Source organism: Puntigrus tetrazona, chromosome 21 (genome assembly GCF_018831695.1).
Source record: "Puntigrus tetrazona isolate hp1 chromosome 21, ASM1883169v1, whole genome shotgun sequence".
Classification (NCBI taxonomy): domain Eukaryota; kingdom Metazoa; phylum Chordata; class Actinopteri; order Cypriniformes; family Cyprinidae; genus Puntigrus; species Puntigrus tetrazona.
This window is the reverse complement of record NC_056719.1, coordinates 8,777,535-8,803,405: the sequence shown is the minus strand read 5'-3', so window position 1 is coordinate 8,803,405 and position 25,871 is coordinate 8,777,535. Positions and strand designations below refer to the sequence as shown.

Here is a 25,871-nt window from a genome sequence, read left to right as displayed (position 1 = left end):
TTATTTTCCACATACTGTAGGCTACTGTTTCTCCTCTAAGCCCCGCCTTTTTCTGAAACGGGTTGATTTGTACAAAGCTCATCATTCTAAAAAAGCGAGGTGTGCTCTGATTGGCCAGCTGTCCAGTGCTCTGTGATTGGCCGAATAAGCATCTGCTGGAAATGTTACGCCCCTCACTCTGTAACGTGATGCAGTTTGTCGGCGCTACGACAAAAAAAACCAATAAAAGCCATTACAAATGAGACATTTGTTTCATTGGGGATATAATTGCTGATTATCATGACTTTGTAAACATAACCATAAACGTATATATATATATATATATATATATATATATATATATATATATATATATATATATATATATATATATATATATATATCTGCATTATCTGCATAAATAAGAAGAGTATTACCTCGCTTTATAGTCTCAGCACGCAGCCAGCATAATCTGCTCTGTAGGTTCAAGAATCGGTAAAATAAAAGTTTATAAAAAAATATAACACTTTAGTCTTTACAATTTTAGGGATCTTGTAATATTTCAAAGAGAAAGGAAAACTTGAAATCACATCATGTGACTTCTTTAAAGCAACACAGAGCAACGGCACAGTTACATCAGTTCCTCCACTTTTACACATAGTTACCAGTGTTACACATCTTTATCTAGGCCCGTGGGCACAGGCACCATGCAAACAACACAGGGGCCAAACCTTTAAACGCTTATCCTTGACATCTGACAGATGTTTGAAAAAAGGTTTCAAGTTGGCTTTAAAGCCAGCAATACTATCAGCAAGATAGTCCAAATGCTAGAGAGTTCACACAACCGTGATTTAAAAGCTTTTTTTTGTGATCCGGACTTTTATTTTAGCCATCACTATTCCCTATTGGACTTGGGGAGAGGTCCGAAGTCAAAATTCACTCCGAAACTCAAGCAAGACCAAAAAAATTTTTTATAGACCCCCTTATAAATTAAAAATTATACGATTTAAACGTTCGTGCTAAAAAAAAAAACATTACTCGCAAACCTTTAGAGAATTAAAATTAATCTTTTTATCATCAGCCTGCCTAACTAAAAAAAAGGCCTAAAATGCATAGCCTAGGAGTCGGATCCTGACCGGCCTCACGGGGGCGCTGTATCCCCGCTGATGTTCTCGCGAGGCTTTATTCAACACCCGACCACGTGAGGGCAGTAACACGCACACATTTACAACGCATGTGAATGAGTCTGTACTACTTCTCCTTCTGACTCACTTAAAGGTGAGGGATGTAGTTTTGTCTGTGTAATATCACTAAAAAAGTCTATAAAAGCGAAAGGCCAGCACCATATCCAGCAAGAAAACAACAGAATGGACCAAACACACGTTCATTCACTATTATGCCCGTTCGGTAAGTTTAAATATGCACACTTTGCTTGAAACCACATGAAATAACAAACAGGATACTGACAAAACGACATAGAAATCCAATGACAAGTGATGACGCGTGTTAATTTATTACAAAACACATTGACACTGACAATATTTTAAAATACCTCTATTTTTCCTGTGGTGTTTTAGTGTTTGCTTTCTCTTCACAGTGATTCAATATGAACAGAGTGTTGAAATAGTTACTAATGGCAGAACCACTGAGCTTCACAAAAATGAAAAGGAGAAAAAAAAAAAAGGCAAAAAAAAAAAAAACCACAGACATTTACAATCATTTGACTTCAACCCACACAAATACCAGAACAATAATATTAATAAACATCCGCAAATTGAGTAAAAAATAGATTTTAATCTTTTAAATACAACATTTTGGAATACAAATATTGATTTGTTCTTTACTGTAGTTCTTATTATTACTATTGACTGTTATCACTAGTGTTACTGTTGAGGTTTGATTTACAGTATATCAATATACAGAAAAATGTGAAAACAAACATTTTGGTAAATTCTGGTATTGCTCATTTACATAAATATACACAGACACACAAAAAACACCTAGCCATGAATTTAATTTATCTCTCAATCATATGTTATGATCTAAGTCCGACAGACAAAATGGTTTTATATAATGCTTACCATTATGAAAACACTACTGTAATATCATTGTTATATTAGTTATTATTGACACAAACATTGACATATTTTACAGCTGTCTTTGAATGGACCCACTCATTCATGGTTATGTACACAGTCCATGACATCCCAATAACCCTTTAGGAGAGACATTAACTTCCTGTGTATAAAAGAAAAACAAACAAACAAACATATCTTCAGTTTGAATGAATGCATATAGGTTGAATCTAAAAATTAAACCAAATTTAATCGAAACGTCCCCAAATTCCCTTAACAGCCAAACCGGCAGAATTTCAAGAAAAAAAGAGAGACAGTTCTGCAGTGATAAGCACATATTAGTGCCCGAAATCCGCAATACTATATTGAGTGAAAATGAACACAGGAATATAATGTCCACTGGCTTTCATATCTTAATGTTAGTACTTTAATCACAAAAAGATAAATCTAAAAAACAGTTCAATACAAAACAGACATTTCATAACAATCTCCCAAATTAATTGCTTTATTTCAATACCAAACCTGAGGCCAAGCTTCATAACCTATACGGAAAACCAAAACTCATGCCATGAGCATAAAAATAAAAACAGAAACTCGTACGATCACCCGAAAGGCCTGAATCACAACACATCCCCCGAGTATCCTGGATGAAGAGAAAAAAAAACAAACAAAAAAAATGAGCAGACCTAGATTAAACCTAATGTTGTGCTGAAAATATTACAAATTTCAACCTTGGAAGATTCTTTCTCTCTGCGTCTGTGGCGGGTGTCCGCAGCGAACCCCTTTCAAGAGCGCTCGTACAATCATCGCTGTGAACAGTATACAGTGAAAATCACCCTGAAGATGTGGCGTCACCTCCGAGGTCTGACTCTGTACGACAGTGGTTTTCATTTTTTACTACTTAAATCGGTAAAGAGGCCAAAATGGCAACTGGCTTTTTCTTCCTCCTGTTTTCACATGTGTAGAATAAATAAAAAGGTAGAGGAGTTGTAGCACTCTAAACGGAGTATGATTGCATATAATACCAGACGAGCGTCTGCAAACGAACGACTACGAGGAGATCACGCGAAACGCATCCTAAAACAAACAAACGAAGAGTCTCGAGGCGAATCGCGAGGCTTTCCGATTTGCATTTAAATGTTGCTCTGCACCACAGAGGCTTTCAGTTTGAATATCACAGAACGAACCTCAGTCAGAGGCTCTCCGGCTGTGTCCGTGCGCAAATGAAGGATTACGATACAGAATATGGTCTTTCTTCTGAATGACTAAAAAAAAAAAAAAAAAAAAAAGTCTTTCCAAACCAGTTACTCCCAATCATTCACAAGCGGGCCAGTGTCATCTGACGATATCAGAGGGTCCCACGCCGTCTTAAAAAACGATTACAGCAAAAAAAAAAAAAAAAAAAAAAAAAAATCAAACTACAGTAGTGGCCTACAGGAGGAAAAAGCTCCCCGTTTACCCTGATTTAGACGCACTGTTGGATCAGTTCAGCATTTATAGTACCCAGACCTCCCACCATTCACATAATCCATATCCCAAAATGACGAATTCTTGTTTTAAACAACTGGCTAATATACAAAGGACGGCATGGTTTATTAAAATTTATTACAATCAATCAAAAAAAAAAAAAAAAAACTTTGCTATGCGACTACAGCACTAGTAAATTTAGTTTCAAAGCAGAACGTGGCATGGCAGCCTCTTGTTTTTAAAAACGAGTTATGAAATCTTTCATATTGCTTTACGTAATATGATATTTGCAGTACCACAAACTGAAATAAGTCTGTCTTGAGCTGTGTTTTCTCACCTACGTGTTGCATATTCCACAAAAAGCTAGCGGGACAAAGTTAAATAGCACTTGTAGTATGGCGAGTGCATTATAAAAGACGTTAATAACTTTACACGAGTGCCTTTTTGCACCGGTTTAAGGAGGAAAAAGAAAGCTTACTTGGTTATAACTGTAGTGATAGTAAGAGTTCGTTTAGATGGCCTACCATTGTTAAAGAAGGAGATAATCGCTGAATCGTGCGATTCAGGGAAGAGTTCATATTGCTGCAGTCTCAGTAGGCGCCCTTGGCACGTGAACTTCTCTGAGTTTACAGTAATGGTTAGCTCCTAGAAACACTTATCAGGATGGCCGTGAAGCGACAGAATGAATTACACGGTTTCTCTAACACTGACATAAATATTACGTTTATCTAACTGTAGTCTGCACTGACGTGGTACCCATTGAAATCAAATGAAAGAGGAGCATTGGATGTGAAAAGATCAGTACCGGCGGACAGCTACACAAAGCGTCTTCTTCATTTTCAACCCCAAAAAGTGTTTTCTTTTGGCTTCTGTAGCCCTTGCGCACACAAAAAAAGACTCCGGGCCAACCATTTGGCCGTTTTCTTCATCCTTTATCCGTATTCGCCTCTTCTCTAGGGTGAGTCCATCATGGCCTCCAGCATCTCCAGGAAGAGTTTGTGCATAGGCACCCCGCCACGGGTTTTGATGCTGTAGAAGGTGGTAAGGGCCCGGCCGGCGGTCTGCCTGAGGAGGGGCAGGGTGAGGAGAAGACGTCCCGCGCGCTGAGGGTCGTCGGGGCGTCGCTGGACCTCCAGCTCTAGCAGAGCCTGATGCAGCAGGTCCCGTAACTTCTGCACGGCCTCCATGTCCTCAATATACACAGAGTCTGAAAGAGGAGAAGAAGAGGATGAACGATTGGACCCTCGTACCCTAACAGGCCTGTTTACAATCGGTCACTTTAAGCATTTTCTCTGATCCGATTGTGAAAAGACCAGCCTTACGAAACTTTTGAGACCGATTTAAATTAGATCTTGGACGCATCCCAAAAGAAACTCTCCAAAATGGTGAAGGAAATTGTGCCTTTGCTCACAAATAATATTCTTGTTGCTTTCGTGAAAATGAAAAGTAAGCCACAGACGCTTAACATGCACAATTATTCATTAAGGATAGTAGAATAAAAATAATTGAATGAATAAAAAAAATTCTTGAAATTAGCTAAAGACAAATAAAATGCTGCGCGTATCTAGTGCGATGGACTGTTCTACAAGCAAAATATTCAGTGATGTTTTTGATTAATTCATAAATTTTATTTATGAATATTAGAAAAGACATTGTAACGGATGTAAAACATTTATCCACCTCAAGTGAGTGGATAAATTTTTTATATGCATCTAGTTATTTCATGCATTATACCAAAATCTGCATAAAAGTCTGTAGATGTAAACTTCAAAAGTCACATTTGGTGAGATTAACTGACGTTTGGACCTAAACATCACAGATTTACCTCCTGGCTGAATTCAAAGAAGACAGCTGCAGGTTTGCAAGTAGCTGTTTTATAATGTAAATGTTTAAAATGTTACCCATTCCTGTGATAAAAATCCGAATCGTCAGCAGCCATTACTGCAATATTCAGTGATACGTAATTCTTCAGAAATCATTCTAATATGCTGATTTAGTGCTCAAGAAATATTTATTATTATTATTATTATCATCATCATCAATGTTTAAAACAGTACTGTTTAAATTTACCAAAGTTTTTTCTGAATGCTAGTGTATATTAAATGTACCATTAGATGTATTGTCCCTAGTCTGTGACATACTGTTTGTTGCGATGCCCAAAGTAAATTCTGCACGCTCCACGTCCAACGCGGCCGCAGCTTTATGAGGATTACTGCAAGGTACAGTTACAAATGCAGTTGTGTAACAACAATTCAAGAAATCCAAAACATACGAATCTCTTCTTCTAATTAACGCTTGCCACGAAGGCCAAAGGTCACTGGCCCGTGAATAGTTGTGTTGGTGGGGGTTAATGTTTAGCATGTACACACAGATACGCGAGGTGTAAGGAAGAGGTCTTGGGTGTGTTCAAGATTCAAAGCATGCGACTCTCAGTATTTGCATAACAAATACAGATTCTGTGGGTGAAGCAGATACGGGGGTTGAATTTAATATTTACAGTCATCAAAAGTTTCAAGGGTTCTTCCGGGTTGGGGACGAATTCGTACAAGCAGACGGTGACAAGACAGGTACGTTTACAACACAAAACAGAATGCGGTCTGGTCTTAATTACTGGCTGACTCAGTCGGGTCATGCAGGTTGTGATCAGAAGGTAACTGGTTGGTCAGGGAACGAAAATAGACTGCGGAATGAATGAGTCATTATTAGGAAAATCTTGACAGGATGTGCACCTGAGTTGGTGAGCGCGATGGCCTTGAGCATGACGAACTCCTCGCGGTCCAGCTGCAGGGCTCTGAAACGCCGAGCGAGCTGGCTGATGGCGGCGTTGAGTTCGGTCAGACCGGCCACGCGAGACATCTCCTCATCCAGCACGAAGTCCTCTGCGAACACCACCTCATCTTCACAGCCGAGAGAACGGTACGCCACCCCCAACACCAACACCTCCAGCCACACCGACTGCAGCACAGACATCTGGTCAGCCAGTGACAGAGACAGAAAGCCTGGATGAGGGAGGGAAAAAAAAAAAAGAGTGAGGTTCACACCACACGTCCACTGGTGCAGAAGAAAACATGCTCAAAATACATGATGGCTGTACCGAAATATTAGTGTAAATGTGCCCTGAAACTGTTAAATCAATATGATTAATTCTACATTTTAAAAAATTACATTAAAAAGAAAAAAAAAAAACCAACGCTGGTTACTGAATTATTTGCGAAAAAGTAATATTTGCTTAAATGAAAATAGCTACAAAATATTAATTAATACTGTTATTTTTTAATTCAATATAGTAATACGTAACGATGTGAAACTTCAGCACTGACAGCAGACTTCGAAATGCTTATGACAGATTCACCTCGAGATGTTTTTGCTACTTATTTGCATAATGTTGAACATTTCTCAACATTTTGACCCCGTCAGCACCGTTAATCCCACAATCCTCCTCTCCTACGGAGACTGAAAAGGCCCGCTCATCAGATCTAGTGTATGTGGAGTGCAGAGAGCGGGATGAGAGTTGTTGTTGAGTACCTAGACACGGTGGACACTCACAATAGCGCTCTAAATTTGGAGGTCTTGAAAATAGCCGGAGACTGACAAAAGCGGTTGAAATCGCTCCTTCCAAGACTGAGCTCGGACAGCAATTAGGAGAAAAGTCTTCCACGTTCTGACTGGAGCTCTGACTCACCTGCTCCAGTTCCCTTCAATTAAAATCTTTCTTTAGGCACCTGTTCTCTACAGACAGCTGTGATTGATCAGCACTTCTAGGAGGTGCAGAAATGTAAAAATGTCAGTGACTAAAAAGCTGCTAACTGTTTTCTGGCTGGAGTTTTCATAGCCTCCTGAAATATTAGCATGTTATTGGCACATTAGCATTTGATGTGCTTTCCTACCAACCACCAAGAATATTAACTGACTTTGTTGGTAAGCAACACTTCCCTGTAAAAAGTGTAAGTAGATAAACTATTTGCATGACTAAACATAATGATTTTGCCACTACAAAAAGCAGAACAAAAGCTGTGTATGAATGTAACAATACTTACTAGTTCTTTAAAACGCAATTAACACACAATCCATATTACGCTATTGGGTGCATCACATTTAGCTCCCTAGGTCATGAATCACTATATTATGTATACTAGATGTGTTTGATATACCAGTAGACACTAATTAGCAAGTAATTGGCAGAAATTAAAAAAATTGAAGAGACTTTGAACTATTCTCTCTACTGTAGTTACATGCTCACATGTTTTTTTTGCTACATGGTCATAAAAACTTATCACATGCACTTGTTTTAAGCGTTGTGGTTTAAATACACGTAACAATATACTGGAAGCAGGCAGCTCTTAAAGTGACAGCCGTGTAATATTTAACAAAATACAACAAAAGAGTGAAAACCAGACTGCTCGACTAAATCACTTTTATACTCAGCAATGAATATTAGGTGTTTTTATTCATTTGATTACTTTATACAATGTATGTAGCATTTCTTATAAGTTCTACTGTAGTTCTTTTGTCCTTTTGCTTCTAAGTGTTTTATTCCTATTCAATCGCTGACTGTTTACTTTTGCTCAGTGAGCTTAATTTTTTTTTTATGCTAGTGTTAGTTGTTTGTGATGTTGATATCATAATGGCCTTATTTAAAGCAAAAATAACTGTATTGTTATCTTTATCGTAAAATAAAATGATTCACATCTTTATATAAGAGATCAAATTGCCCATCTCTAATGTACACAAAATCACATAGAACAAGGGAACATGGTGACCATTGGTGCTCCCTGGTTTTCAGTGTGCTTTGTAAAGTGCCACGATTTCAGAGCACTGAAAGGTTTTTCCAATTGAGACAGCCACCCCGATCGGTGCCCTGATTAGTGAACCAAGGAGCTGAATGAGACACACGCTGATATGAACCCCTTTGTGCCCTTACTCTGCTAAACAAATAAGAGCTTACCAGATCGAGAAATTACTTTCTAGTTTCAAGTGCAATATGAATCAGACAGTGAATCAGACTGAGACAGGCAGAACTAAGTGCTAGCTTAAGTTAAGTAACAGGAGAGTGAGTAACCGGTAGCTGGACACCAGAATAGCTTCATTGACATGGTGTCCCTTGCTGTTCCTCTTCTTGCTCTTACTTACCAGGAATGTGCTTGGCCCAGCCGATGATGACAACCAGTTCCCGGTCGGCCAGGTCACAGAGAGTGGTGAGGGTGCGCTGGGCTGTGTCAGGCTGCAGGGGGTCTGGCATAGCAAACAGCTTTTCTGGCTCCGCCACCAGCAGATGAGACACAATGATGCTGGATGAGCCTGAGAAAAACAAACTCAACATTACTTAGCTGAAGAATCAAGTTAAGCTCATGCAGCAATCATTGCGTTTTTAAAATTATAAATAAGAAATATTGATTTTTTTATATATTATTACCCTTCTCTCCCTCCTTCCTTAAAGGTATCGGCGCACTCTGGTACGTAGCATTCTCCACCTCCGGGCGTCTTTTATATTTCTGCCGTCCACCTCTGACTCGGTCCAGGCGCACACCTACACCAAACACGGAAAAGAGGATTAGGATTTTGGCACTGGCAGTGGATCACACCGTACACTGAGGTACTTAGGTATCGTAAGAGAGAGGATTGGTTGTACTGGCCAGGTGCCACCTTACCTTCTTTGAGCATGCCTACTTTGAGGCACTTGGTGAAGCGACACGCTTGACAGGCCTTCCTGCGGCGCTTGGTGATCTCACATTCATTGGAGGCAGGACAACTGTACTCAATATTACCTGTTGAATGGAGGTTAGGATGTCAGACAAAAGTTCAGAGTATTTTCAATGGCACCCTGCTGCATAAAAAATATATTTATTAGAAATATTGTTTTATTTCTAAACAACTAATAATGATAGTTAATAAAAAAAGCTATATTTTTTATTTATTGTATATATATATATATACCTATGACCTATGATCAAAAATTAAGTTTTGATATATTTATAGTAGCAAATGTATAAAATATCTTCATGTAACATGATCTTTACTTAATATTCAATTATTTTTAGCATAAAAGAAAACCCATTCAATTAATTTTTGGGTGTACATATATTTCACTTTATTTTACTACTTACAGTGAACAATTAATTAGTGTTGAATTTTTAAAAACAAAATCTTGAGAAAAACAAGTCAATTCTTAATTTTTTTCGAAAGCTTATTACAATCCAATTACAATGCAAACTGCGTCTTTACAGTATTAAACTGGGAAATAATGTGTCTTTCTCCTCTGGCCAGTAAAGGCTTGTTTTTCAGCAACTGCATTGAGTTCAATGAAGGCTTCTATAGAACTATTTAAAGGAATGTATGAAAAGAAATCAGCTCAGAGGACACATTCCTTTTCAAATCACATTGCAGTTGTCATGCAATACGTTTATTTGTGCGCAATACAAAAAAAAAGTTTTCTTGGTATTATTCAAATGTATGCCATTTTTAAATCTCATCACAATCAATTCTGGATAAATACGATTTGTTCTGCCGAGACGCTGACGCAGCGGTCTCAGCGAGAAGGAAACACGGATCCACAAAACTAGCTGGCTTGGCTTACTTACAAGTTATCTGTACGGACAAGTGAATCTGGCACACAGCATGACCATGCTCACCCTGTATGGTTCTTTTGAAGAAAGCCTTACAGGCTTCACAGGAAGCCACTCCATAGTGGTAGCCAGACGCCACATCTCCACACACCAGGCAAAGCCTTTTGGGAAGCGTGCTTAGCGCATACTTGCAGCGCCCTCCTCCGCTACCAGTAGAGCCCTCCTCAGCTCCATCCGCACCCTCCTCCTTAAAATGGCAACGTAACGCAGGCGTGTAAGGGGGCCGGGAGTAGCGGCCAGCGCCTTCTCCTCTGGACCCCCCTCCTCCGCTCTGAGAGGAGTCTGAGGACGCTCCTCCCGGGCTGGTCCTGCCGCCGCCGCCACCGCCGCCTCCTCCTTCAGGACTGCTGGGTTCGGCCTTTATGTACAGGTCAGAGCGTCGCTCCCTGGAAGACATGATACCTGTGGAAGAAAAATGAGCGACGCTGAGGACCTTTCAGTTTTTTTTATTTCATCATAATCATCGCCACCTTGAAGGTCAAGACTGGATGCTTCAATATCTGATTGACTTTCAGAATCCCGTTTTAAATCTGATACGTATCTGGCATCCAACCATTTGACGTACGTCAAAATGGAGGCATAGAAATGAGTACTTGTGAATCCTGAAGGTTAATCAGCAGATTGAAGGTGAAGTCACGCATCTAATGTCACAGAAAAACCAGCTTCAGAAATTAACATGGGCTGGAGGGGAAAATGCAAAGAAAAAGGATTTTAAAAAGCCTCCAAATTTAAAAACGTGTTTAATAAATGCAATAAAATATAAACACCAGAAACAATGCTTTCCCCAGATTTCAGTACAATTGCAAATATGTTATTGATTTTAGGCACAACATTTTCTGTTTTGAACCAATATTGTTATTTGTTTATTACATTTAAAAATTTGACAAAACATAGACATACATTTAATGAGGTTATTGTATTTATGTATGTTTTGGCACCATATCAGCAAAAATTAATATATTCATACTAACAGTATCATTTTAATAAATAAAACTGATAAAAGGATATTTCAACATAATCAATGATAGAAAATTCTTACAGGAGAGACCTTTTAAAAAATATCTTTTTAATGTATTTTCTAATAAAATGTTGTCTATCCCTTAAAATTTGACTTTCTATTAAAATATGTTTTACACTCAAAAACTCTCACACAAGTCAAACACTCAGTTTAGGTTTAAATATGACCTTTTTATTTATGGGGATTACTACTAAAGACTACTACGGTTATCAGCCTAGTGCATCTTGGCAGTTCATAATGCAAACACAGTCAGATTGTCTTACGAGAATTTAAACAAAAAAAATGCATGTCTAAATATTTACTAAAAGCAATAGGCCTTACAGTGTCAACACAGCATAAATCTCCTTTAAACAACATTTTTAAGAAGCAATAAATTGACAAAAATGAAACGATATTTCCCTGTAATGATGAAACTAGTTTCATTTTCAGTAATCCTTGTTCTTTCCATTCAGTTACCGTGCAGGTGCATGCTGAGCAAGCAGACAGCATTCAACAAACAAGCACCTATATGTCCTCACTCTCAAGCAGCGTTATGTTAGCATGTCTGCGAGTCGCTTCCTTCGCTATGTCCACTGAAACCTCCGAACAAACCAATTAATTAAACTTCCCAGCGGGACCCAAGAGAGAGGGCATTGTAAGAAAGTGCTCAACACATTTACACTACAGCAGCTCTAATCGTTAATCTTAAAAATATCTTACGTTTTTGTTCTACTGGTAGCATCAGCTATGAATACACGGGTTCGGGATTGATAAATTACCTCGAAGTACTCCTACAAGGTCTAAACACAACACATACAGCATTTCGAACCGAAGATGTATTACAAGGGCTCTCCTAGAGAGCAGAACACACATATGTACATGACAGAATTCTGCACAAATCTGTCCATAATCCCGGTGGCATGGCCTCCGCCCACACCAGATTAGGGTCATTAATCCAGGAGAGAGAACCAATCCTCTAATTATACCTCTACAAGTGATGCCCCGCAGACTCTGAACCGCTCCACGGTACACACAGTTCATAAACCCACCTCAGGGACAAACTGACCTATCATGCCGTTTCTTAAATTTGCCGATCTTGCCATTTTGAGCATTTCGTGAGAAAAAGAAATGTTCTAGCACATTGACACATAAAAATTACCCAAGTTGCAGAAGGACTGCCAAGTAGGGAACACAACCAGCAATGACATCTGCTCCACGTGATTAAACAGAAGCAATACTGGGTCTGTGAGCTTCCTGACTGAAATATGAGTCTTATATTCTATGAACTATATATAGGTTAATGCACATATACTGAGTCATCGTGATTACTCATTGTCTGCCCCTCAGATTATGGTCAAAAACTACATTTGCTGCTTCTTTTGTACTTCATCACACACACACACACACACACACACACACACACACACACACACACACACACACACACACACTATTCCCCTTTCACCTGGTTGTGTGTGATGTGTTGCAACTTTGGCCAGTGTGCAGAATGTAACTGTGCCCCAATGCCTTCAAGTCCACTGTACTTTCTGCCAAACTTATATAACACCCGAACTTTGAATTTAAACTTCCCATACCAACAGGGACGACTTCTTATATGATAAATATGGAATATCTGTGAGAGCGTGGAGTTCACGTGCTCTCACTCTTTAGTTTCGACCTGTTCAGAGGTTGTTTTACAATGCTTTGAGTTCACCAGTGACCACGTGGCTACAGTGAGGGCACGCGCCGCTGCCCCGCTTCACGGGAGGCAAATGATTCAATCGCTCATTTTAAGGACAAGCCGACATCTCTAAATCCCTCCTCAAACTGAGGCAACCAGGTGATGGAGGAACGTTCTTGTTCAAACACATGTAAATGACGGACTACAAAGGAAAAGGTGCAAACTGATCAAGCGGTGCCAACGACCGTCATCACACACGTGCGTCTCTCCCGCAGCGGTTCACGTGAACCCCACCGATGTGCGACATCCGATTCGGTTCATTACATAGAAGTGGAGGACTTTAAACCGTGCGCTCGTTTAAAATTTGATGGAAACCCAACACATTTCCGCGAGTCGGTTCGCTCCAAAGAACCGGTTCAAAACGATTTAGCGGCTTTCTTGCGTCATTACGTAATCACGTGGCGTCCCTGTCATCCCGGCGTAGCATATTTTGTGCTGTAAAAATCCTCCAGTAAATTACTTGCTGTTATTCATATGCCTGAATTCAGTTCGTTGCAGCCGTGATAAACGTAACATTCATTTACACCAACAGCCATTTAGAGTTTCTGTACGTTTTAATAAAATGCTATTAATTAAAACCAAACCGCTTTTTTGCGTGTAGATACAATTGTTATATAACCAAATCGTGAATGTGTATTACTTGTACTGTTTCTGCCACAACAAGCATGTTATTTTTCAGTTTCCTTCACTTCAAAGTCTCGTATTATCAAATCACTCGGTTCTCTGCTCATGACGGTTCTCTGTTCAAAGAGTCGGATCTGTTCACTCGAGGACCGCTCGAACCGAGTCAGCCCGGTTCACTTAAAAGATGCCTCAAAATAACACATAGTTCACGATTCGGACATAGCTAATGTGAATGTAAAAACAACAATATTCAGTTTGCTATCTTACGACCTCATCAACCAAAGCAAATACTTCCTATTACCACTCTGCAAAGCTACACAGCCTAAATACATCCGCATTGATGCTTGGTTGAACGAGTAAGTTTGAATTGTTTCCATTTCCATAACGCTTAGTACATTTTAGACGTCATTTTGTGTTGCTCCCCCACTTTTAAGTGCACGCTAAACTAGCTTAGCCTTGCTAACTTACCTTTACTCATTCAAGATCCCACCTCGTCCAAACGTCTCTACCGGAGAACGTGTAGCCAAAAATAGCTATTCATTGACTCACCGGCTTTTCAAACACAAAGAAATACGCATGTGTTCCCATAAACATGCCTGAATAAGCTTGGTTTAGTTAGCAGTGCGCATCTTTGAACTTCACTTTTCCCCTGACAAACGTGTCATGAGTCATTGGCTGCCTTCAGGAGGGAGGAGAGTTGCTCACAGGCAGCCACGCATTTTGACTAAATATATTCAAATAATCACGCAATAATGATTGATAAAAAGAAAAAGCTTTAGCATCAGTGACTTATTATGCCATAATGCAATAAAAGCAAAGGGGAAAGAACGAGGCACTGAGGCAAGTCGTTTGTTTTTCTTCAGCTCAAGGCGGTTATGTTAATAAGTTTGATGTAATGAGAGACAGAAAAGGGCAAAGGAAAATCAGGGACTCTGAATACAGCAGGTCTGAACTCAAATAGGCTAGATCTAGGATTATATCACGTATGCGTTTTATAATTCCTACGACTACTGAAGATCCCGAGCTTTTAGTGGCATAAAAATGAAACGTTTATATGTTAAACAGTATTACATCGGTGCTTTAGAGAGGACACATGTGATTAAAAAAAATATAGTATGTATAAAAAATAGTAAAAAAGAGAATATGAGAACAAAATATTTACAACGGTCGGCTTACCTTTTGCTCAAAAGCCAAAGGTCTTTAGTCTTGTGTGTGCAGAAAATCCTCTCACTTTCTTTTGACGTCAGAAGACTACAGGTCAGTTCAAACTGAGCATCAGGAACCCTGACAAGAAAACAGAGAATTAGTCATCGAAAATATGTATGAGACTGAATATGCATAACAGATCTGTGCATTAGAAAATAAGGCCTTATAATGGATTGCATCAGCGGAGACACTTTGCCATCAAGCAGCTAAATCATAAATACCAAAACATTCGTCATCTCGAAGCTAAAACTGAATTAAACCTTCCATAAAAAGATCACAGATTTCTAACACGGATGTCAGATTTTATAGGGCTCTCGGTGTTGCACAGTGATTTATCTCTCTTTGTTTGTTTAAAAAGAAAAAAAGTCTGTCCCGGTCAATGTCAACAAACCTCACGTAAGGACTGATTTGTACCCCATAATAATCGGTGTGTCTATTGCACCGTATCCATGTTTTACACCACACCACCTACACCGTTAGCTCGAAATGCTGACCGAGGGAGAAACCGTTTCTTTGTCTTTCTCTCCGGTCCTGCTCACTGTCATTCACTCAATCTTCACACGCATTCGGACACTCGGATACTCTCATATGATTTCTGTGCACAACGCTCCCCTCCCCCCTCCGCTCTCTGACACGTTCCAAAGGTCAAAGTCACTGGAGGGGTTTGAAGGACAGGCAAAAAGGAACTCCAAAAGACCTCTGTGTGTGTGTGTGTGTGTGACAGCAAATACATGCGAAGAACAATGCGAAAGAGCTTTTGGAAAGTTCAAAGGAAGAATAGCAAAATTCTTACTTGAAATAAAACATTAACTCGAATCAACCCCCACCCCCAAACCCCACCCCCTTTAGTTTGACTAAAAATAGAATAAACTAAAATTTAAACAAGCATTATATGGGCATGTAAAATGATTTAATAATTTAATCTAAGAAATATTAAAAGGTAAAACTTAAAAACTAACCTAAAATTTAAAATGTACAAGCAAAAACTCATTCAAAACAGTAATAATAACTATATTTATCACTTCCATTTAGCTTAAAATTAATAAAATACACAGACATTTGTAAAAATAAATAAATAAATAAAACTGACAAAAACAGCAAAAAAATTACAATAGATTGCAAAAATGTATCGTGATGCTAAAACAATACCGGGCCAAATTAAGAATAATTTGTAATAAGATTAACACAAATCACATAAAACGGCATGCATCTTGTTCAGATATTAAATGCACATTGATAAACTATCCCAGGGATTTTTGTACAGTTAGCTGACTTGTATAAATTTAAAGGTTGACAATGAGAAACATGCAAATAAGCTAAGTGGGTAAGGCTTTTATTAACATTTAACATATTTAGAAACAAAGGACAGATTAAAGCACCCCAATAAATCTGATTTTTTAGTGACTCTCATATCCTTGCAAGCGATCTGTTATGAAGCATGGCGTAATAAACATCAGTTAATAAAGACGTTTAAAACAACTTTGTCTTCGTTACATTTTTTTTTAACGCCCCAAAAGTGAATTTGTCATTTTAGACCTCTGTGCTGCAGCTGTTCTGTAACATTGGTTAAAGATTTCTACTTGTCTTTTTATATCGCTTTAGGTTACTGATTTATTTTTTGAGGTACACTAGGAACAGCTCGTTGTGTTTGGTGACATTGGTCCTATTCTTAAACTAGTCCCAGCAGTCCGTATCGTCGATGCTTGCTGCTTTGTGTCAAATTAAAGCGCAGCAGTAGTGATCGACTGATTTCTAATCTAAAGTTTACTGTGTAAATCTGATTCTCAGCAGAGAAATCTGAGATAAGCAGCACGTTAGCCTTTGAACTTCAACTACAGTATGCGAGCATTACAACCGTACAGCAAAGACTGTCGGAGCAGACCTCAAAAGGTGACCTTGTTCACCGAGCCTTGACAATTAAAAGGTTAATTGCTAAACTGGATTACAACTTCTTAAGAACAGAGATTCTCAATCACGTCCAAGAGGAGCCTAGTGGTCACCAACACCTTAAAGACATTTTCTATGAATTTATTCAATTTTTATTTTTAAATCACAAATGTAATCTACATAGTCTTATATGTAACTATTTTTATAACGAATAGCCGCATTAATGCTTGACGCGTTATTCACCCTTGACCTTTTTCAGTGGGCTTACGACTTTTAAACATTCGCGACCAAAGACAAAAAAATAATACCAAAACTGTAACCTTGTCTTTCATTATCAGTGATGGAAAAAATGCTGACTACAAAATAAAAGCTAGCGATTATGTATATTTTATGTTTTTGCTATTATGTTAATAATAATACCCATTTATACACTAACACATGTACAGGCTCACTGATTAGTATTTTTTTTTTTTTCAGTTTTTGCATGCATACTAGTGCGCAAAGTGCTGTGGTGTGAATTTCGTTATCAGCATAGTACCTGCATACTGTACACGTACAGCCCAATTTTTCCAAAGTACACTTCAGTTTTGACATGCACACTAGGGTAGGCGTATAGTGTGCCCGATGCAAATTTTGTCATCAGCACGGTATGTGCTTACTGTATACTTGCGTTTTGCTAACCGCTCAGTGCAAAAAAAAGTGCACGAGAATCAATTTTTAGTGCGCCTATGTGCACCGCTTGCATATACACACTTACATATGTTTGAACGTGCCGTAAAAAAATGCATACTGTGGAATTTATACTGACAACTAGCGGCGGGACGCGAAATCACACAGATTTCGGTTGCTAAAAATGCAATCAACTTTGCAATAAACCCTCGTTAATTTAAGGGTAGTCGCGTCACGTGATCCTAACATGTCTGCCCCCGAGGCGACTGACTCCATGTAAAACAATCAGCTTTTATTGACACGACTGGAATCAATTTCTTGTCGAGAGTACGTCATTTTAGACCGCGTGTTAACTTTTTAATGAGGTAAACGATTAAGTGCGCGAAGCGTTAAGCGCGGCTCCCGGTCACATCTGACAGAGTAACCTGTCGCTAAGTCTACTCCAAAGTGTGCACACCGATTCATAGCAGCCAAATTAAATTACTACATCCTCGTACAAACTGCATTACGTCAGTGACGACGTGAAATGCCTCAAAAGCAAGAAAGCGAAGCAGATGCGTCTCGCCCGAGGTAGTTTGTTTCCAGACCGAAGGACTGTACTGGAAATGCGACACGACTCGAGTACAAGAGTCCGAGGTAAAATCTTAGGCGCTGACAATGTGCCGAGGCTAGGGGACAACTCGATCAAGGTCAGCGTGCTGCAAAGTGTTACTGCGGACTTTCCCCCCTTTTAATCGCAATAAAAGCGCGTAATGCTCGTTTATATGCAACGAATAAAGCCGGAGCCTGCGAATTTAAATGTTAGGCACTAAATCAAATCCGCCAAGACGTGTTCTGGCGCCGTTAGTAGTCCTACGAGCAAACTATCAGAACACACTGACCTATTTACAGCGTAAAGTTTTTAACGCTGAGCGTAACATTGGAGGTATTGGTAGCGACGGCGGACGTTTGCCGGTGATGGGCTGTATGGCATCGCAATCGCGATGATCAGACACCTTTACCAGGCGCGTTAACGTTAAATGTTTACACTCACGCACGATAAAGGAGCACTGCGTTGCTGGGGAGCCGGTTGGATGAACACTTACCAGTATTTCAGAGAGCATTGCTGGTGCCTCGAAGCCAACCAAAGAAACTCTTGAGCAAGCACTAAATCCAATATTCGCATACGCGCTATATCGCATGTATCACAGTACCGTGTCTACACGCCGATTTAAAAGAGCAGATGCTCTGCCCTGTTGGTTAAAGGGGCTACCTTAGCAATCCTGGTGCTGTATTAAGTACGATAAGCTCTGCGTGACACAAAATCAATGCAACTACTCGATATTTTGAATGAATGGCGGCGCGCGTGCAGTCGGTTGAGAAAAGGCGTATGTTTAATCCATGTTTGATTCGCTCTTCGCCGGACTAGTTCCCCATATTGCTGTTTCGGTTGTCACTGGAAGCCCGGATCCCGTCTTCCGCTAATACAGCTGAGATCCCGGTTACGTATATCCTCGTCGTTTCTCCTCCCTCTCTGCTCTTGCGTCTGCTGTTTCTCCGTTACGTCCGCTCCCGCTTCCAATCACGCGTCCCCGCGCCTCCGTCACGAGCGGCAGCAGAGCTTTAAACAATAAAGAGAAATCGACCTACTGTATGTGTGACTCACGAGTTTACACACTTTTGAGTTATTATCCGGAGCCTTTATTCTGGTTTCTTACATCCCGGTCTATTTTGGGGACCGCGCGAGGGGCGAACTTAACGCGCGTGGCGTAAACCAGAGCCGTTTAATAACTGCCATGATTCGTGACTGTGTAAAATAATTCGGCCTTCGCGCGGAGCTGTGGCGAAAAAAAAACAAAAAACGTTGCATCTCTCCCTGGACTGTAACGCGCGCCTAGTGTTCATTATGTGCTATTAATGAAGGGAACTTAGCGCATTTGAAACATTTTCCAAGGATGTGCCAACCTTGACTCGAATGAGCTTTGTTTAATTCATTCACGCGCACGCGCAGCGTAAAAACGCACGCGTGATTCCGCAATAAATTCTGTGAATGTTAGGGGACACATACGTGGAGCCAAAATATATGTAATACGACGTAGTTTTACAGTAAACGTATTCAACACACACACACAGTACTGTAAAAAATATAATTTACAGTAAACCGACGTTCCCAGAAGTTTCCGCGTGACGCAGCACCTCATGTTTATTTTGTTATCTGTTACGTAAACCAGGCTGCTTATTGTTACATTTTATTTCATGTTTGCATTTTGGGTTACCTGGAAGTCTTTTGTGACACGCATACGTTTTTTTACTCGTTGTTCACAGAAAAGCGTATTTTAATACTATCACGTGGCCTTTTGTTTTACTACTTGTGCTGATAGATCAAATATATAGCCTGCATGGTCCACTAGTTCGTTCAGAAAAAAAAAAACGAGTCCGTAGTAACGCGACAGAATGCGTTTGTCCCGTAGGCAGACCTGTAAATCAAGCATCGCTTTAGATGGCATGGAAAATGTCAGTCTGCTCGGTCTTGTGACACTGACCCAACTCGCTGCTCTAGGCCTCCCATAGTCAGCTGGTTCACACAACAGCTTTGGGCTGCGAGCCAGCGGCGCAGAGTTCACAGTGACTGCGGAGAGAAAGAAGGAGAGACTACAATCCGCGTAACCTGAGCGCGGCACAGAAACGGAGAGAAAGAGCGTTGCGTCTCAAAGCCGCGCGCAATGCTGTAACGGAAAGAGTCCCGTGTCGAGGAAATTATTAGGCTATAGTGGTCTATTTTAGGAATGCAGCCCAGACAGCGTGGCTGAAACCCGTCTGTTTTGTAAAAATAATAATAATAAAACAAATATATATATATATAATCAGGCATTCCCAGGAATACTAATACGAACGAAATGCGTGCACGTGTGCTGGGCAGGCGGGGAAGCAACGGCGTGCTGCATGAAACAGGATTAAAAAAAGAAACAGGAAGCGCTAGTGTTCCCGTTGTCATTGAGAACGCACGCGACCTTGAATTCAAGGTCATCCCCGACGCAGCCTGCGCTGCATTTCAGCCGAGCCGCATTCTGTCTAATGCTCTTCACGCGGAGCTCCTTCACGGCGCGCTTCCTCGCACGCCCTCGTTCGAACGCTTCCGTCGCGGCTCGGTAGATGTTTTACAACTTTTAAAGAGCATCTTTTCCGACGGACGCTTTTTGTGTAAATCGGGTTTATGGCTCCAGCACAAAAGGTCACACCTCGGCGCTCTGGTATGCCGATAGAGGTCGTGACCCCAGAAACAGGTGGGAACGACTCCACAAACACTAATAGCCTCAAAAAGACAACAGCTGGGAGGTGAAGGCTATGCAGTAAGAGGACACTGAACCATTCTCATGTTAAACGGCCTAACGCGGCACTTTCTTTCTCTTTTTAGCAAATGAAACAAAACGCACACAAATGCACGCGCGTCCTATCAGACTATAAGGGACTGCAAATAAACCATTAATTAATCTCAGCCAAAAACGCGCTGGCTTAATTCCCACAGATACCGATAAAACCGGTTATTTTAAACACGAGAGGAACTTACTTGAGGTAATTAATAAATAACCTTTTGTAGTTGTAGTCTATTTATGGGAACAAGGTGAGTCATAAAAGACTGTCATTTATAATACATAACTTGCTCGTGGCACGCCCATACTGTAGAGCAATCTGTGTGTGATCACAAGCGCATCCTGATTTGAATGCAACACAAAACTTTTTCTTTCATATTCGTTTAGTATAGATTAAAGTGGCCTATAATGAAATACTTAAAAAAAAAAAAAAAAAAGCGAATGGTGTAATGGCATCACGGTGGACGCGCCGCAGCGCCATCTAGCGGTGATGTAATTACGCAGCAGATATAAGTGGATTGTGCCAGTCTGCCGACTAGTGACGTCTTTGTACAGAGTGTCCTCGAAGCACAAGGTCATATGTTTCCGTCCACGAAAGTTGAGACATCCGAGCATGTGGCCCAGTTTAAGCTCCTGTAGTGAACCAACAATGCGATAATGGCGCGAAACGGTGCCAAGATCACCGGCGAGAAACACGACGTGCAAAGAATAACGCGACAACGAGTGAAGAACTCGTGTTGTCACGCATTTTTCACAAGGCGGTCATGTTATTTTGTAATGTATGCAATATTTATGATGTCAGCCTGCTTCGTGTTTGTGTTTATTTTCGGATTTATTGCAGGTAAGAGGGATTTTCTAATAGCCCCATTTCTGTTGCTGTTAATAAAAATACAGCAGCAAAGGCATTTATATCTCCCTCTCCATATTTAAAAGCCAGAACATCACAATCCCTATATTTATAGTTATGACTGTATGTTTTTGAGGGGGATTGTTGATTTCATCTACAGTTCAGTGAGGTTTTGTGCACAAAGGAAGAATTTAAAATATATATATTTATATATATATGATTTAATTTAAAATATGTGTAATAGGTGTAAATGGGCAATACAGTTTTAACAAAGTCGTTTGCAGGGAAGTCTTATTTCAGCACTTCCTAGGGTTTTAAGGTAAGCTTTCAGCAGGATTACGCCAGCCTCACCCTCTGAGTCAGATTACGTTTGTTTTCCTTCACAGTATCTCAAGATGTTTCAGCTGCCATTCATAATGCACTTTTTTTTTGTTTTTTGTTTTGTTTGATTGTTCATTTTGAATGACGCAGCTGTTCTGTTTCACACTGCCCACAAGAGCGACGTGTGCATTCATTAAGGTTAGCAAAATAATATTTTTTTTTCCAGATGAATTTAGAAAATGATGAAGAAAATGCAAATGTTTACATTTGGCTGTATCTACTATTTTAGCTGTATGTAATCTACATATGGGCTTTAAAATTATGTGGGCAAAGTGAAGGATGTTATGATAATCAATGACTCCTGACTCCTGATAAACATGTTATATTATTAACCTTCAGATTTTTTAAAATAGAATTTATATTATTACTGTACACTGCTTTGATTTCTCATGCTTCTGAGGGAAGTCAAAGGGTGCTGTATTCATTCAATCAAACAAACATAAAATTAACAATAAAACTATTACAACAATATATTTATGCAATATACGTGTTAGTAAAGCTGAATTTTCAGCAGCCATTACTCTTCAGTGATGATTCTTTAGAAATCATTTTAATATACTGATTTGATGCTCAAGAAACGTATTATCATCAACGTGGAAAACATTTTTGCGGAAACCGAATTCTTTGATAATTAGATGATTCTATGTCACTTTTGGTTGATTTAATGCGTGCTCGCTGCATAAAAGTATCAAACTGACCCCATATATTTTATTAATCAACTCTTACCCACTATTTAGACAGTTTGATCTGCATGGTCATTTTGTTGTCCGGTGTTGCTGTTTTAGTCTAATTCTAAAACAAACAAAAATTCAGTCTTATTTGTAATGGGTGAGGCTGTCGTTACCTCTATGCCGGAGGCTTTTCGGATCTTTTAAAGTGGCCTGTGTTGATTTTAACCTTAATTCTAATGCTGGACACTTCCAGATGTTTTCTATATAAGACATGCTCCTGCTCAGCTCTCACAGTAAGTCTCAGGTAGAGCATTTTTTGATGTACACCGAGGGGAAAAATGGACCGTGTATTGCTTTTCTCCATGTTTGCTGTGCTTCTAAATCTCTCTCGAGCTCTTCCTGCTACGGTAAGAGCTGCGTTTGAGCATCTTTCACTCATCCGTTCACACTCACTCACTCACTCTGTATATCTGCTCTTTCCACAGGTGCTGCCCACTGATCAAGGTGAGTTTCGGCTCAGGTAGACCAGTGGTGCTTAACTCAGCCGAAGAAGAAGAATAAATGATTATTTTATCTCTTTCGTTTAATAATGTGGCACAAACAGTAAACAAAATGTTATTGTCAACAACTCATGTTATAATTTGGGACCCCAGTACACCAGGATTAGGAACCGAACCAATAAAAAAACACCAATTCTCATTTTTTATTCATGTTTCATTAAGATATCCAGTCTGAAAATCTGGATATTTTCTCAAGAATTCTGGAGGCAAACAAAGGTAATAGTTATTTATTACTTTACTACTTGATTATGACAATGTTAGACATTTGAATGCTTTTTATTTAGTTATACATATATATAAAATATTTATAAATATTACTATATCTAAAACAGTGGTTAATTTGCAAGTTTAATATTTTTTATATATCATTTGCACACGCTATTTCTAAATGTCTAAAATGCGTAAAAAACATGCATGTTTATTTAAATGTGTGGATCATGATGCTTGCTTGCAGTTAACCATTTACCGGTCACTTTAACAGTTCTCTAAGCGATTCAAGAAGTGAAATGATTTTATTTTGCTGATTCAGAGATCAGTGACATGCTCATGGAGGGAGACATGGCCTTACCCAAAACAAGAAATGCCATGAAATGCTTGAATGACTACTGCAAATGGCCCAAGTCCCCATCTGGACAGGTTGAAGTGCCATACATCATTGCTTCTGACTACTGTGAGTGACGATAAATCCACTTTTATGTATCTGCATCCAAGCCCAATAACGTGCATTATTTTTTTGCGTGTGTGTTTTTGCTAGACGATGATGAGAAGGCAGTGATTAAGAACGCAATGAAGAGCATTGCTGCAAAAACCTGCGTCCGTTTTGTGCCGCGAACAAATCAAGTGGACTACATCAGCGTTGAGAATGTAGTAGGGTGAGCTTGACCACACCCGAATAATGAATATATATATATATATATATATATATATATATATATATATATATATATATATATACCTGAATAAAATTAAAAAGTCAAGGAGATTTTTGTTGTTAAAGAAATGAATACTTTTATTCATCAAGGACGCATTCACTTGATTAAAAGTGACAGTTAAGGCCTTTAGAATGTTATATAGATTTCTATTTTACTGTTCATTAAAGAATTATTAAAAATGGATCACCAATTTCACAATTGTATTGAACAGCACTATTGTTCTCAACATTAATAAATAATAAATTGAGCAGCAAATAATCATATTACAATGATTTCTGAATGATCGTTTGACACTAAAGGCTGGAGTAATGCTACTGAAAATACAGCTCTGCCTTCACAGAAGTAAATTATGTTTTAATGAATTAAAATAGTTATTTTAAATTGTGATAATATATCACAACATTGCTGATTTTATTGTTTGATTTACACCAGGTTACTTTTTAGTTGAACATATGCATCTTTCTCTGCAGGTGCTCGTCTACTGTAGGGAGATCCGGAGGCAAACAGCAGTTGGCTCTGTCTGTGGACGGCTGCGTTTCTCACGGCATCATCGAGCACGAGCTCATCCATTGTCTGGGGTTCCACCACGAACACACCAGGAGCGACAGAGACCAGTACGTCCGGATCAACTGGGACAATATCCCACAAGGTCAGAGGATGTGTGCGTGAACGTGGAAAAATCTCAAATACTAGAGGCGTTTAAAAAAAAACAAACAATCTTTTTATTTTATCGTCATGAAAACACTCATTTGCCCTCGCACAGAATCTGCATACAACTTTCAGAAGAAGGACACAAATAATCTGAATACCCCTTATGACTACAACTCCATCATGCATTATGGAAGGTAAAACTTCACCCATATTACTTTTTGAAATCATGCTTCGGTACAGATATGTAAAGTACATCCTCAAGGCAATTCACACTCATTCTCCATCTGCAGGACTGCCTTCGCCATAAAGTTTGACAAGGATACCATCACTCCGATTCCTGACTCTTCAGTGCAGATTGGACAGAGAAATGAAATGTCTAACACTGACATCCTGAGGATCAACAAGCTCTATGAGTGTGGTGAGCACGTCATACACATATAGTCTTATTATTTTAAAAACTGTTTGGACAGTAATGACTTTACGAACGTATTATATTTGATCAAATCAAAGTAAAAGCATTCTTTTTGAACCTACAGCTCTTTAAAGTGAACACTGAAGATCAAACCCCAGTGAAATGCAGAATGTGACGAAATAAACGGATTACGGTACTATGTAACCAAAGTATATATTTTCCTTCCTCCTTTGTCTGTAACTTGACCACATAAATGTAATGGACTGACTTCAGTGCCGAATTGCAATAAACCTTGTTACGGGGTCAGTCCTGATGCGGTTTCATGTTAGTTCCTAGCAGGGTTTAACTTCTCGAGTTACTTAATGAGTTAAGGGAAAATACACACACCACACTCACGAGCCGCCTGAACGCAGATTTCCTGTTAGAGATTATCTACACAACATGAATGCCTGTTTCTGACTCAAAGTAAAAAAAATAATCGTAAAAAAAAAAGAGAAAAGTCGCATTTATGAAAAAGGATCACGTAAAGCCACAATTATAAGGAATTAAGAATTAAATAACTATGAGATTTAAAACTCGAAATTACGTGAGACATGGCAAAAGAAAGAGACAACTGTTTTATCTGCAGTAATTAGAAATAAAGTTGCAATTATGAGAAATAAAGTTGAGATTAAAAATCAAGATACAGATTTATAAAAATGCGTCACATTGTGAGATATGAAGTGGCAATTTATGATGTTGAAATTGTGAGACAATATTATTTCTATTATGATAAATAAAAATGACAGTTGTTTGTTTA

General features: G+C 39.2%; 2 protein-coding genes across 5 annotated transcripts; one reads left to right on the top strand and one right to left on the bottom strand.

The window, feature by feature from the left end:
* Window positions 1-1,466: 1,466 nt before the first annotated feature.
* Window positions 1,467-18,821, bottom strand: esrra (estrogen-related receptor alpha). Of its 2 annotated transcripts, XM_043221435.1 has the most exons (8): window positions 18,354-18,821; window positions 14,683-14,790; window positions 10,151-10,546; window positions 9,170-9,286; window positions 8,935-9,048; window positions 8,652-8,819; window positions 6,251-6,520; window positions 1,467-4,728 (listed from the first exon to the last, which is right to left on the bottom strand). In XM_043221435.1, exons 3-8 carry the CDS (start codon window positions 10,539-10,541, stop codon window positions 4,475-4,477), a joined length of 1,314 nt encoding a protein of 437 aa, XP_043077370.1. In that variant the 5' UTR covers window positions 10,542-10,546; window positions 14,683-14,790; window positions 18,354-18,821; the 3' UTR covers window positions 1,467-4,474. The 2 variants fall into 2 exon arrangements, with proteins under 2 accessions (XP_043077370.1, XP_043077369.1); XM_043221434.1 differs by lacking the exons at window positions 14,683-14,790; window positions 18,354-18,821 and adding an exon at window positions 13,975-14,163.
* Window positions 10,576-25,332, top strand: LOC122326505 (low choriolytic enzyme-like). Of its 3 annotated transcripts, XM_043221439.1 has the most exons (9): window positions 10,576-13,862; window positions 23,003-23,021; window positions 23,240-23,293; window positions 23,607-23,747; window positions 23,832-23,949; window positions 24,480-24,658; window positions 24,773-24,854; window positions 24,951-25,078; window positions 25,197-25,332. In XM_043221439.1, exons 4-9 carry the CDS (start codon window positions 23,618-23,620, stop codon window positions 25,202-25,204), a joined length of 645 nt encoding a protein of 214 aa, XP_043077374.1. In that variant the 5' UTR covers window positions 10,576-13,862; window positions 23,003-23,021; window positions 23,240-23,293; window positions 23,607-23,617; the 3' UTR covers window positions 25,205-25,332. The 3 variants fall into 3 exon arrangements, with proteins under 3 accessions (XP_043077374.1, XP_043077372.1, XP_043077373.1); XM_043221437.1 differs by lacking the exon at window positions 25,197-25,332 and having other exon boundaries at window positions 11,251-13,862; window positions 24,951-25,101; XM_043221438.1 differs by lacking the exons at window positions 10,576-13,862; window positions 25,197-25,332 and adding an exon at window positions 16,069-17,904 and having other exon boundaries at window positions 24,951-25,101.
* The last annotated feature ends 539 nt before the right edge of the window (window positions 25,333-25,871 follow it).